The sequence below is a fragment of the Dermochelys coriacea genome, chromosome 5 (assembly GCF_009764565.3).
Source record: "Dermochelys coriacea isolate rDerCor1 chromosome 5, rDerCor1.pri.v4, whole genome shotgun sequence".
NCBI classification, from domain to species: Eukaryota; Metazoa; Chordata; order Testudines; family Dermochelyidae; genus Dermochelys; species Dermochelys coriacea.
The window spans coordinates 26023067-26037293 of record NC_050072.1 but is presented as its reverse complement, the minus strand read 5'-3'; the positions used below and the strand labels follow the sequence as shown (position 1 = coordinate 26037293).

At 41.1% G+C, this 14227-nt stretch overlaps 1 protein-coding gene across 3 annotated transcripts in view; it reads left to right on the top strand.

Moving 5' to 3' along the window:
- RANBP3L (RAN binding protein 3 like) overlaps positions 1-14227 on the top strand; it is an 89088-nt gene that overhangs the window by 39202 nt on the left and 35659 nt on the right. For all 3 annotated transcript variants that reach the window (XM_043514940.1, XM_043514941.1, XM_038403398.2), the window contains exons 3-5: positions 12460-12518; positions 12790-12826; positions 13876-13953. In XM_043514940.1, the coding sequence (XP_043370875.1) occupies positions 12460-12518; positions 12790-12826; positions 13876-13953 (174 nt within the window). The remainder of the gene's footprint in view (positions 1-12459; positions 12519-12789; positions 12827-13875; positions 13954-14227) is intronic.

The following is a 14227-nucleotide window of genomic DNA, read 5'->3' as shown; positions in this document are numbered from 1 at the left end:
AAAATAGTCACTTCTAAGACTGCAGAGTCAAATTTACCTTCATGCTACAACTCTAACCTGTTTTATATTTCATGGTTTGCTTTTTTTGTGATTGATAAAGGGAATACAGTAGGTGTCGCATATTTGAAGTTTAATAAAGCATTTCTTTGTGTCACAAAATCTTAATAGAAAAATATATTTAAATTAGCTGGGAGAGAGTTGCTATCATATATGGATTTAAAACTGGCTGTGTATCAAGATGGAGGGGGACTATTTTAATTTTCCTGGGATGTGATCCTGTAGGTTTCACTTCTGAGGACTCTCAATTCCTTTTAAATTGAAGTCAATAGAGTCAAGGACATTAAGGCCAAGATTTTTTAAACATCGGAGTCTAAACTTAGGGTCCCAGGTCCATACTTGGGTTTCTAAATAACTGACCTGATTTTCATAAGTTTTGAGCAACCAGCAGTTTCCAGTGACTTCATTGGGAGTTCCTGGTTGCTCAGAACTTAAAAATCAGACTTGTTATTCAGGAACATACATAGAAATTTAGGCGCCTAACTGTAGACTACTATTTTTTTTTTAAAGTCTTTGTCTAAAAGTCTTGCAGGAGGTGTTCTGCATTTTACAGATTTAAACTACTGTTTTTCCTGTATCTCTAATTTCGTCCCATGTAATGTTCCTCACTTGAGTTTTGGCAATGAAAACTAGGATTATGCACTTCAAAGGGATCAGGAAGGGACCTGAGAGCTTGGCTGAAATCCTTGCTGCACACCCACTTGCCTGAGAGCTAATTATGATTTTAAATTGTGATGTTTAATCAGATCTATAAAATGTAAACCACACTTCGCCCAGCATGTTTTGTCTTGTTTTTAGCCATAAGGCTTCATTGATTTTTGGCTGAAATGTATCTATAGGAATGTAGACAGTTGTTTCTTTGTATCCAAAAGTAATGTGCTAAGAAGCAGTTTTAGAACTGAAACAAAATAAGTTTATGTAGAAAAAAATCACGTTGGTTTTGCACTATCGTGGGTTTTTTGGTCTGCTTCTGTAATTTATGCATCTGAAGGGAGTTTCTTTTTTTCTGATAATAGACAATAGTGAAAGATGGAAATATCAGTACATAGCTTAACTCTGATGTATGCTTTTCTGAGACAAATTTAGAGCCAAATCCTCAGCTAGTGTAAAGTTAATGTAGTTCCTTTGACTTCACTGGAGCTATTCTGATTTATAATGGATCAGAATCTGTCCTATATTTTAGACCATATTTGTTTTATTCTGTTCTTAGCATTAATAGTTTTGAATATCCTGCATGACAATAATATTGTAATGCTTTTTAAATGTGATCAATTACTCTAAACTTTACAAATTTTAATAAATGGTAGGGCAAACCTATCTGTCTGTCTATTTATGTCTCCTGTGAGTGTCCATCACTGTAATATCCAAGTACCTTTGTAGAGGTAATAACAAAAATGACAATAAGTGAGGAATCTAATTTTCTTCTCTACTTCTCCCAAGACATTCACAGGATAGCTAAATAGTATATCACTTGAAATAATATGTCTGCAGAATATTAGCATTAAAACTTTGCAAAACATGCCACATATACTCTAATTTTACTTCTTGAATGTTGTTTCCTAGGAGCTAGAAAACATAAAATCCCAAACCTGATTTACAATAGCTGTACTTTTCATTCAGGTTTACAGTATTTCATCTAAGTGTTTGTGTTTTCGCTGCTTGTTTATGAGGGTTAGCAATCAAATTATTATCACTACGTTTTGAAGTTTAGTAACCCATTAAGGTGAATATAGTCACATATGTCCTGAATGTTGACACTGTTTCTGTCTGCAAACTCAGCAAAACAGAAATATATTGACATTGAGAAAAAGTCTGTCTTCACAATCATAAGGTAGAGCTGAATGGTGAGGGCAATTGTGGGGATTCTGTTTATTTTTAGAAAAAGTATGTGGACAAGGCCATATTATACTGTACTTAACAGTATACTATGCAGATTGTACTGCAGCACTGACAGGCCTAACTTGGTTCAGACAATTTTCTGGTTATAGTGTCTGTGGTTTGATGCTAAAAGTGGCAACAGAAATGTCCCACTGCTATTAGCTTTTTGCGTTAGAGAACATTTAAACTAGTTCTGATTTTTTTCCTCTAAGGAGTCATCATACAGTTAAATAGTTTTTACATTAGCTCATGTAAGTATTGCTGTACTAATTTCTGCAAATAATAATCAAATGTTAGTGAAAACATGATACAATGTAAGTGGAGCGCATAAGCTTGCTAATACCATACAACACTGTACCAAAAAATATAAGGGTAGAAATTATATTCACAGACACTGATATTCTCATTTAATAGTTTTTGTGTTTTAAAAAATTGTGCTTTCTACATTTCCCTGAGCCCTTATAAAGACCAAAATTCTGAATGAGAAAGAATAAAAAATCCAAGGAAGATGTCAGGCAGCAGGATTCCACTTACTTGTAAAGAGCCACAAAATATATACAATATAGGGGAAAGACTTCTAACAGTAGCAAAGGTTATGGCAGATTGTGATGGATTTGTTGGCCATTTTAAGGCCTCTCAATTTGCGAACTGGGTGAAAGGCAGCAGTGAAAATTTGAAATACTTGCTTTACAACAGGGTTAGTAGCACAACATCGGCAAAACAGCCTGGAAAAGACTGGCCAGCTGTGTGGGGAAACTTTTAAAATACAGCTTTTTCCAGTTTTAGCCTAATATTGAATTCATTCTATAAGGTGTAGCTAGTATCTAGCATTAATGTTTACTTTCCTGGAAGATTAATAATGACTACTAACATTTTACTTTCTTCAAATTTGACTGGCTAGCTCCTGAATAATATTTGTCATGCAAACTATATTACAAAAGGTAGGAGTTGGTACATCCCTGGTAAAGTAGAGAGAGCCTAATTAGTCTACGTAATTCTTCCACTCTACTCCGTGCTGATTAGGCATCAGCTGGAGTATTGTGTACAGTTCTGGATGCTACATTTCAGGAAACGTGGATAAACTGGAGAAAGTCAAGAGAAGAGAAATACAAATGATTAAATATGTACAAAATATGACCTATAAAGGAAGATTGAAGAAATTGGGTTTGTTTAGTCTGGAGAAGAGAATACTGAGGGTGGACATAACAGTTTTCAAGAACATAAAAAATTGTTACAAGGAGGAGGGAGAAAAAATGTTCTTGTTAACCTCTGAGGATAGGACAAGGAGTAATGGGTTTAAATTGTAGCAAGGGATGTTTAGGTTGGACATTAGGAAAAGCTTCCTAGCTGTCAGGATAGATGTAATAAATTGCCTAGGGAGGTGGTGGCATCTCTGTCATTGGAGATTTTTAAGAGCAGGCTAGACAAACACCTGACAGAGCTGGTCTAGATAATATTTAGTCCGGCCTTGAGTGCAGGGGACTGGATTAGAAGACCTCTTGAGGACCTCTGCAGTAGGGTTGCCAATTTTTGTTGGATGTATTCCTGGAGGTTTCTTCGCATGACATAATCTTTAATTAAAGATTAATCTTTAATTCCTGGAGACTCCAGGCCAATCCTGGAGGGTTGGCATTGGCAACCCTACCTTCCAGTCCTACAATTCTATATCAGAATTAACTGGTTTCTTGGTTTTCTAATTCACGCAAAATGGAACATTAGCAAGTGGGATGGACTGGAATAGAATGCAGAACTCTGTATGAGAAAATCAATTATTTACTTCCTTTATATAAGAGAGACAATATAGGTGAGGTAATCTTTTACTAGACCAACTTCTGTTGGTGAAAGACAAGCTTTCAAGTTTCACCGAGTTCTTCTTTAGCTTGAAAGCTTGTCTCTTTGACCAACAGAAGTCAGTCCAGTAAAAGATATTACCTTGTCTGTCTAAAATCCTTGTTCCAACATGGCTACAACAGCACTCATTGACATAAGGCAGCTAGTACTGATTTATAATTACAGTCAAAGTTGGCAAAATACAGATTTTGAACTACCCAAAAAACAGAATTGACGTTTTCAAATGCAGATGCCTAAATTTAGGAATCTTAATCCATGTTAAAATTGGCCTCATATTCAGAATTGCTGTGCACTCACAGATGCTACTGAAGTCTGTGGAGGCTACTACAGTACAACATACAGGAGATACAGGCACTTCTGTTTAGGTGTATAAATATATATTTAGATACCTAACTTTAGGTATCCACGTTTGAAACGTTGTTTTAAAAAATGTTTTCAAATACCTGCAGAAATGTGAAATGTGAATCTCGGAACACTGAAGGTAAAACAATTTTTTAAATATTTTCAGATCCAAAAAAACCCCCAAATTAATTTTGCAAACTGCAAAGAGAAAACAATTTGTAACTGTTGTCTTTTTTCCATGAACCCATCTCTCATCCTTTGTTTTTTAGGTTTTTCTCATGCTTTGGGATGTCTGAAGCCGGGGCACTGACAGCAACCTTGGTCTTTGCTTCTGACCAAGAACCTGAACTGGACTTAAGTTCAGGCCTCCCTCCAATCTGTCCTCCGAGGCCACGGATCATTTACCTGTCCTCAGGACAATATGCAACAGTAATCCCAAACCAGCCCAAAACTTCCTTAAATTTAATTTAAAAAAAAAAGGAGGGGGGGGACAAAAAACTTCAACTTTGGGAAAACAGAAAATCAATATAAATAAAAGGAAACCTTACAGTTTTGCATTGCAGGTTGAAATTACCACACACCTAGCTGGATAAACAGACTTTTTCACATTACAGGTAGACTTAATGTAGCCTTAATTTTACATTCTGGATTCAGCTATATCCTTGCTTGTCTTTCTGTTTAATGCTTCCTGTGCTCACTCAGCATCCAGCAATCATGTTTTTCCAAGTCTGATCTCTTTTTTTCTACCCCGAAACAAATTTTAAAAACATGATCTCCATTTGTGCATGTTCTGTTGTTAAAACCTATTTCCTGCATGCAGAGGTGACAGTGCTTAAACACATGTACAACAAGTGCCAAGACCAGGTTGAAGTCTGAAAATATAGTCTGTATACTGCAATTACAATATTATTATCCAACACTTCCCAGCATCCTCTTTTCATCATCCTATTTTGGATGTTTTGTTTAAGGAAGTAAAAGCCACAGAGATTTTTTTCATAATGTGACCTACATTTCCTTTTTAACATTTCAGTGCTTTCTAGAAGTGATGAAATAAATGACTGATTTAAAAAAAATCATGAATAAGAATTTGTATTGCACAATCCTTCATCAAAAGTGAGATTTTTTTTTTTTAAACTGCCATAGGGAAAAATACTCCTCAGAGACCCACACAGCCAGTCTCAGCTCTAATATTCTGCCCTCGTGTATGTGCACAGAACTCAAATGTCAGCTCAAATATTCTGCTTTCCCCTATATGTGCAGAATTCGGAGCTCACATAGGGAAGAGCAGAGGGATGATGCTGGGAGCCATGATCTGAGCAGATGGAAGAGAACAGAATATTGTGACTAGGATCCATGCTGTACACGCACAGGGAAGAGTAAGTTTTAGATCAGAAATCTGAATCCCTCACATGTAAGGGAGAGCAGAATATCAGATCCAGGTTTCAATTCCTCACATATAAGCAGTATATTGGAACCAAGATTGGCCATCCAGCTGATTCACAAATGAGTTAACCAGGCAATTCTAATACTTGCCGCAGTCATTTTACAACTCTCAAGGCAGGAGACATTAGGCCAGGTTCTTTCTAATTCAGCAGCTTCAGAGGATTTGTAGAAAGGGAAAAGGAGTCTAGTGGGGATTATTTATGGGCAGGCACTCCTTCTCTTGGCTGAGAGTGGTGGATTATTCCTGTCCTAGTATTCAGAGGCAACTCCTTTAGCAAGCTTCTGCGGTGACTTTTTTCCAACAGCTTCCTTCACCCAAAAGTAGTTGAACTGCTCAGGACTGGAGCAACCCCGTCTCATCCAGCCTCTCACCAGACTCTGTCTGTGTGTCCTTCTCCCTGTAATGAAGAGGTGGGGCTGCCTATCCTACCCTTCCCCTTTCTTGGCCTTGACTCATTGTCTGTGTGTATGTCCGTGACTGCTGCTGCTAATGACAAAGGGCCACCTCTTCCTTGGGACACTGTGCCAGTCACTGTGCCTGTTTGTATGCCCCCTGCTGAGGCTAAAGAAACAAAGAAGTTGTCCATCACTTCCCTCTTCCATTCCCAGCATGCAGCAGCACTGACAGTGTCAACTGTTCAGCAATGCAAAAACCACAAATTAAGTCAAGACCTTTAGAATTAACATAGTCATTTGAGTGTGCAAATTCCCCAGTGTTGCTGGCCATACAACACTGATTAGTTAGGTCTGCATCACTCATTCCTAGTTAGGATGTCTGTACAATATTTTTATTTAAACATGCTAGATATTTAAAAAGTTTTTATTATAATTTGATACATAGGATTTTTTTTTTACAAAGATTACTAATGGGTTCACTCCAGGAGAATGCTGCATGGCTTGAACACCCACAATACCGGGGATACACAGGGTTTTCCCCTGTTTTTGGTAGCAGCAGCATAGATCCCTGAAAATGACATGACTTGATCCAGGTGGTATCAGTAACCTTTTATTAAATGCTCTGAGAAGAGCTCTTTTCTCAGGCACAGGAGTTAGAATCATAGAATATGAGGGTTGGAAGGGACCTCACGAGGTCATCTAGTCCAACCCCCTGCTCAAAGCAGGACCAATCCCCAATTTTTGCCCCAGATCCCTAAATGGCCCCCTCAAGGATTGAACTCACAACCCTGGGTTTAGCAGGTCAATGCTTAAACCACTGAGCTACCCCTCCCCAGTTAATGGTGATTCTATTTTCTAAAACAGAATACACCTTTTAATGTCTTAACGAGCACTATTATATCCCTAGCTCCACAATTTTCTGCCATAAACCAACCAATTGTAAATCTTTCCTCAGTAATTCCCAGTTTAGAACTGTTATTTCAATAACAAAAAGTTAATAGTGTTCTGGCAAAGGATTTTCTAACTCCTGCAGCCTTCTAGCTCCAGCCAGGGTGACTCAGTGATAGCTGATGTGGAATCAGCAGGTTCCTTTCTCAGTCCAGTTCTTTCTTTGCTAATGCAATATGCTACAGGCTTTAAAATGGTAAATGTATCTTTAAAATATTGTGCTGGATTTTACATTTTAAGAGGTAACTTGAAAGTGTCCTTTAGTATTTAAACTTGAACCTTAATAAATGGGGGGGGGGCGGTAGGGAAGAGAGAAAAGTAGTTGTATTTAATAAATGAATATCGCAATGAACTATTATTGTTTATATCAGTGGTTCTCAACCAGGGGTACATGTATCCTTGGGGGTACACAGAAGTCTTCCAGGGGATACATCAACTCATCTACAACAAGGAATCCGGTGGCACCTTAAAGACTAACAGATTTATTTGGACATAAACTTTCATGGGTAAAAAAACCCACTTCTTCAGATGCAACTCATCTAGATATTTGCCTAGTTTTACAACAGGCTTCATAAAAACACTAGTGCACTCAGTACAAACTAAAATTTCATACAGACAATGACTTGTTTATACTGCTCTGTGTACTACACTCTGAAATGTAAGTACAGTATATATATTCCAGTCGATTTATTTTATAATTATATGGTAAAGTGAGAAAGTAAGCAATTTTTCAGTAATAGTATGCTGTGACACTTTTGTATTTTTATGTCTGATTTTGTAAGCAAGTAGTTTTTAAGTGAAGTGAAACTTAGGATATACAAGACAAATCAGATGCCTGAAAGGGGTATGGTAGTCTGGAAAGGTTGAGAGCTACTTCCCCCTCTGCTGGATAGAATTGAAATTGCTCATCTAAGTGCTGCAGCATATGTCTTTTGCTGCTATCAGCTAACAGAGATTTTCCTTTAGCTGAAGTTGTAGGGGATTGTGCTTGTGGAGCCAAAGATCTCTTCGGGCTCTCACTGTGAGAGTCTGTGGCAGACAATATAGTGACAAGCATGAAATCCTTGGTGATCACAGATGTGTTAACATGTCATTGCCAGAAATACTGATGTGACTAAATTCAGCCCTTGGGTAAGCAGGAGTAAAAATAAGAGGGGCCACAATATTTATAAATTACTTTGAAAATTTAAAGAATAACTATAGTAACACTCACTATTAATTATTACAATTATTACCTTGTTTTTAAATCTACTACCAGTTCATTTCAGTGATAAACAATCAGTTTCATGTTTTTGCACCTGAATTTCTGTGAGCAATACTTATTTACATGGGTAATTTAACAGTTGTTCAAACATTTTATTACTAAATGATAAACTTTAATGCAGGGGTGGCCAAACTTACTGACCCTCCAAGCGACATATGACAATCTTTAGACTTTCGAGAGTCTGGGTGCATGTACCGGGGCTCGGGGCTTCAGTCCCACAGGAGGACCTGCCAGGACTCAGGGCTTCAGCCCTTCAGGGAGGGGGGGTTTCAGGTCTTCAGCTCTGTGAGAGATGCCTTCTCAGGGCTTCAGCCCCGCTCCTGCTGACGTCTCCAGCCCCAGCAGGCAAGGCCTGCTGTGCTGAAGCCCTGAGTCCCTCTTCCGCTGGGCAGAAGCCAGAAGCAACATGTGGGGGGAGGCATGTGAGGTCACGTCCCCCCCACCCCGATTTGTCAGTGTTTGCTGGCCTCACTTGGTCACATGGTGCAATCGGGCCCCCTCACTGCTCTGCAGCTGCTGGAGCCAGCATGCTGGGAGCTGCAGCTATGGGGAGAGGCAGCGGCAAACAGTTGGGAGCTGCAGGGTTAGCTGCTGCCTTTCCCCGTGGAGCTAAAGCAGCGGCCCCTCCCTGCAGCTCCTAGCTGTTTGCCACGGCCTCTCCACAGGGAGCTAACACCTGGGCGCTGCAGGGAGGGGCCACTGAGAGTAAGGCGGGAGGTTGGGGGGGGCGTGACTTAAGCTGGGAAGGTGAACCTTTAAATTATGCCCCTCCCCCCCAGCAGGCACCAGTTGTCTCTGGCAGAAACCCCTAGCCCAACACCCCAGTGGAGGGTGGCAGAAGCCCTGAGCTTCCCGCCCCTCCAGTCTGGTAGGTAAAGAATGGGGGGGGGAGGATATGTGGGGGCTCCGCAAGCTGCTCTTTAACTGTAAAAGTTGGTTTGGCCACCCCTGCTCAAATGGAAGGCTTATTATACCTTATATATATATATATGGGACTGATTGTGCAATTAGAACAGTTTGACCACCAATGGGTGTGCAAACCAAGATAAAGATGTTACTCTTATGTTTGCAGAACTGGGGTGGGGGGGTGGGGGGGAAGGTAGATATGTGTTGATCCTGTGGGAAGTCCCTGTTATAAAAATCACATCTTTATGAGGTATATTCAGCCATCTCAATGTTTTTTAAATGGTGGGTGGCAAGTAGGGTGATCAAATACTCTGATTTTATAGGAATAGTCCCGATATGCGAGGCTTTGTCTTATATAGGTGCCTATTACCCCGACCCCTTGTCCCGATTTTACATTTTGCTATCTGGTCACCCCTGTGGCAAGACACCAAATGACCAGAGTGGGCCAAATTTTGCCTCCTCCTTTCCAATTACATCAGGCCATTCATTATTGAAAGCAAGGGGTTTTTTCAGTCTGCTTGCTGCACTGGGGTTGTATAAAGACCTGAGCTTGAGTAACTGATCCCAGGCAAGTCGCGGGTGAAAGGAGTTGCAGAACTGGGGTTTTTTGTCCACTGGTTGAAATAACTAGAAAATGTTGGGGGGGGGAATGAAAATGGGGATCTATTAAGAGCAGACTCAAATCACAACTCAAATCAGCTTGTCCCCACTGCACATCTCCTTCTTCCTGGAAAGGAAAGACGAAAGGTCCTGAACCAGGAAATGATCAGGTTCTATTTGAAAACAGTGACTGGCGCTGCAGAGAAGCAACCCCAGGAACTGTGTACAGAGCCACATGCAGAACAGATTGTGACTGCCAGATATCACACTGGATGCAGCTGTGTGTGAGACTGATGGGGGAACAGCAGCAATTGGGCAGGGAGCCAGTGCAGAGACACTCTGCTAAAACTGATCCTGGCCTGGAAACCTGTAAGCCCCATTTGCTTGAATAGAGACTGGACTGGAGAGGGCATCCCAGGCACTAGGCCTGAAGAGTCCCAACTCTCCACTAGGTTTCCCCAGGGACCCAAATAAGAACCGCTATTGCTCACTTTGAACTGTAACTTTTTAAGCCTCTGTACCTAGGATGTTTGCACCTTTCCTTTTCCTGCCAGCCCTAGTACGTTACCTTTCACGAGGCCAATGCCTACGAAGTCTAGCTGCTGAAGCACATACAGCATTTGCCTCCAAGTCGCTGACATGTTACTGGCACCATAGGGGCTTGATGTACTCCAGCACTGAGCAGCCCCCATAATTACAGAATGCATAAGAATGGACAATAAAACTGTGGTAGTGGGGCCATGTAGAGTTGCCAACTTTCTAATTGCACAAAACCGAACACCCTTGCCCTGCCACCTGCTCTTCCCCTTCTCTGAGGCCCGGCCTCCACTCACTATCCTGCCCCCCCATCGCTCGCTCTCCCCCACTCTCACTCACATTCACCAGGCTGGGGCAGGGGGTTGGGGTGCAGGTGGTGGTGTGGGCTCCAGCTGGGTGGCGCTTAACTCAGGCAGCTCCTGGTTGGTGGCACAGCAGGGCTGTCAGGCTCCCTGTCTGTCCTGGCTCCTCACTGCTCCTGGAATCGGCTGCCATGTCCAGCCCCAAGGTGGAGGCTTGGCCAGGTGGCTCTGCATGGTGCATGCTGCCCGCACCCACAGGCGCCGCCCCTGCACCTCCCATTGGCCGAGGAAGCAGTACCTGTGCACCCCTTAGTACAAGGACCACAATTGTCCCAAACACTTGTGGGAGGTTTCAAGAGTGGAGTAAACCCTCCCCCCTATACTCCTATGTTATAGCCAGGAACAGTTTGGCTATAAACTAGACAAACACTGAACATGAAGATAACAAACAAAAGAAAGGGTTAGGAAAAGGGGGGACAAAGGTTAAAGCAAATAAAAATAATACGAGTTATATTAGGTATAGTGTCTCATTCAAATCATTCTTAAAAACTGACTTCTGAAGATAACAAAAATTGAGTATTTCCACTTAAAAACAAACAACAAACCTCCCAGTGCTTTTGAACCATCAAGAATTACATATATCTTAATTCAGTGACTATGCACACTAATTTCTGTAACTCATGTACTTTTTCCTCCTTCTCCTTCCTAGTGTATATATGTCTGTCATGGTCATCATTTTAGTTCCAATCCGGCAAACACTTACACACATGCTTAACTTTAGTCACATTGAAGTCAGAGCCTTCGACTGTAAGCTCTTCAGGGCAGGGATGTGTTTTCTGTGTATTTTCTATGACGCACATAGCTGTCACTACAAATACTAATCAATAATAATGTAGAAAATCTTATAAACTTGAATCTTTTAGATTAGAGATAGATACCACAGGAAGTGGGGTTTATGGGAGGACTTGAATGAGAGTAAGGATATTTGGCAGAGAGGAATAGAGATGACTTTCCAATATACAGAAGAGCTCCAAAAAAAAGGCACCCAGGTGAGAGTGGGAGGAAGCAAAGGATGGTGAGAAGAACAGGCAGGGTGAAAGGACAAAGAGCTAGATTCAAAGCCACTGAAGTCAGTGGAAGTATTTCATTGACTTCAGTGGACTTTGGATCTGGTCCATAATGATGAATGATAGGAAATATGAGAGATGTTGTAGGCTGGGGCAAACCAGCATGTAGGCTTGAAAGTTATGACAAGGAGTTTGAATTTTATGTGGGAAGAGATCCTGAGCCTGTGGAGAGACTCAAGGAGGGAGAGGTGTGACCTGGCCAAAGTGGTTGCAGGGGAGCATTTTTTAACTACTGAATGCTGGATGAAATTAAAAGATGTTTTAGACAGGTGCTCAGCTACTACAGGGATAGGGCTAATTGGTCTGATCCTGCACCCACTAAAGTCAAAACAACATCCCCATTAACTTCAGGGGGTGTAATATCAAGCCTTATATGAGAAGGTGGGGTGTAATACTGTTTACCAAGGACTAAGCAAAAACTGAGTAAGGACATTAGTATTTGGCCCAAAATATTATCTGTTTAATCTATCTAGCATTCTTATTGAAATGAAGAGAGAATTTTGGGTGTGCTTGGAAATAGACTCAAGCCCATAGTCTGTAAACTATTTGGGGATCTTGCTGGATGAAAAGCATTATTTTTGGTCTAAAAGAAGTTTAAAAATATGGGGCCAAATCCTGCAGCCCTAACTAGGCACAATTCACAGTAGGCTTAATGGGAGTTTTGTTTGAGTAAGGACTGCAGGACCAAGCCCTTTATTTTTAGAAGATGAGAAATACCTTTATTTAAAATTTTCAGTGGATCCCAGTGCAGCATTACGATAAATAGTTTAATTCACATGTTCTAAAAGTGACCTCTTTCCTTTTCCAGAGACATCAGTTATTGCTCAGCCCATATTTATTTTTGAAAAGAAAGAACGACCTTTCAAGGTAACACTTAAGCTTCTTCCTTTTGCTTTTGTCATAAAGCAGCCAGAAAATCAGGAAATAAAAGGCCTGATTGTGGAGCCATGGCTCCACGAGGGGGGAGTTTTTCACAGCCCGGGTGCCAGCTTGAGCCCAAACATTTACATTGCTATTTTATAGCCCGGAAGCACGAGTCTCATGAGCCTGGGTCAGCTGACACAGGCCTGCCGTGGCTCTTTTACTGCAGTATAGACATATCCGTTGACATTTTTTGTTCTTTTTTTTTTTTCCCCAGAGGCCTGCAGAAGACCTGGTTTACAAGGCTGAGAATGGTAATAATTGCATAATTAAAACCCTTTATAATAAACTTGTTATAAAGGGTGTATTTATTTGTAAGTGCTAAGTCCATTGCATGCATTAGTAGTGATTAGAATTTCACTTTATATGTAACAGGGCAATTTACCATGGGTGGATTAAGACTATATATGGGGCACAGAGTTATCACTTTTGTCCTCCTTTGTCACACACACCCCATCCAAATTTCAGCTCCCCTGCAGCACTTGCACAACTATTAGATTTTGAATGATCTTTCCACTTCCTTCAGGTCTTGTTATAAGGTGACCCCATAGAGGGAAGAGTACTGTGGATCCAGAGTCCTGTTTCAGCCATCTCTTTAAAATCATCTGAGTGCCATACAGCCTGATGCAGAGTGAAAAAAGGCCTGATCCAAAGCCCAGTGAAGTCAGCGGGAGTGGAATTGATCTCAGTGGGCTTTGGATCAGGCCATTACTGAGGCATCAAGAGCCCCTTCCATAAGTAGATTCTGCTAGAGCCTTGCAACCTGACCCGAACCTAGTGGTATGCAACTACAAGTATTGGGTTTGGGTCAGGTTGCATCTAAAAACAGCCCAAAACCTCTCGGGTCAAGTTGAGTCTAGTCAACTCTGAGCACCTCCTCCTGTCCATGAGGTCAGCACAATGGCTGCTGCCGCTGAGTTGCAGTGCCTCTCACTCTGCAGCACAGCAAGGCAGCAATGGCCAGCAGGATGAGGCATGCAGCCCCCGCTGCACCGACCTCATGGGCAGGAGGCAACTGGAGACGATTTGCAGACATGAGATGTGGGGAATGGGAAGCCCCCAGCAGGCCAAGCCCCAAGGACAAGACAGTCACACTGACTCGGGGTCGGGGGAAGTGTTGGGTTGGGTTGTATCTAAAAATGACTCAACACTCTTGGGTTAGGTTCGGTTTGTCTGTACTCAGGTTGGGTCCAGGTCAGGCTTTAATGAGACCTTTAATATTAGAATTCTGTACTGCAATAATTTACTGAAATCTGTTGGAAAATTTGATTTTCCAGTACATGATATGTTATGTTTCTCTTAGATTTCATTGGTTGTTCCAGGAAACGGGCAAGGTCTTCATCTTTTACTTTCCAAACATCTGACTCGCAGTTCTACATGGGTATGGCATTTAGATCAATTCCTTTATAATTGTAATTATATTTTCTAGATTGATAAGATAGAAAAAATATTTTCCTCATTATTCAGGTACACATTTTGGTTTGAAGTGATCAATCTCTTGTTACAGTGTGTATGGTAATACCCATTGTTTCATCTTCTCTATGTATATAAATCTCCCCACTGTATTTTCCACTGCATGCATTCGATGAAGTGAGCTGTAGCTCACGAAAGCTTATGCTCAAATAAATTTGTTAGTCTCTAAGGTGCCACAAGTC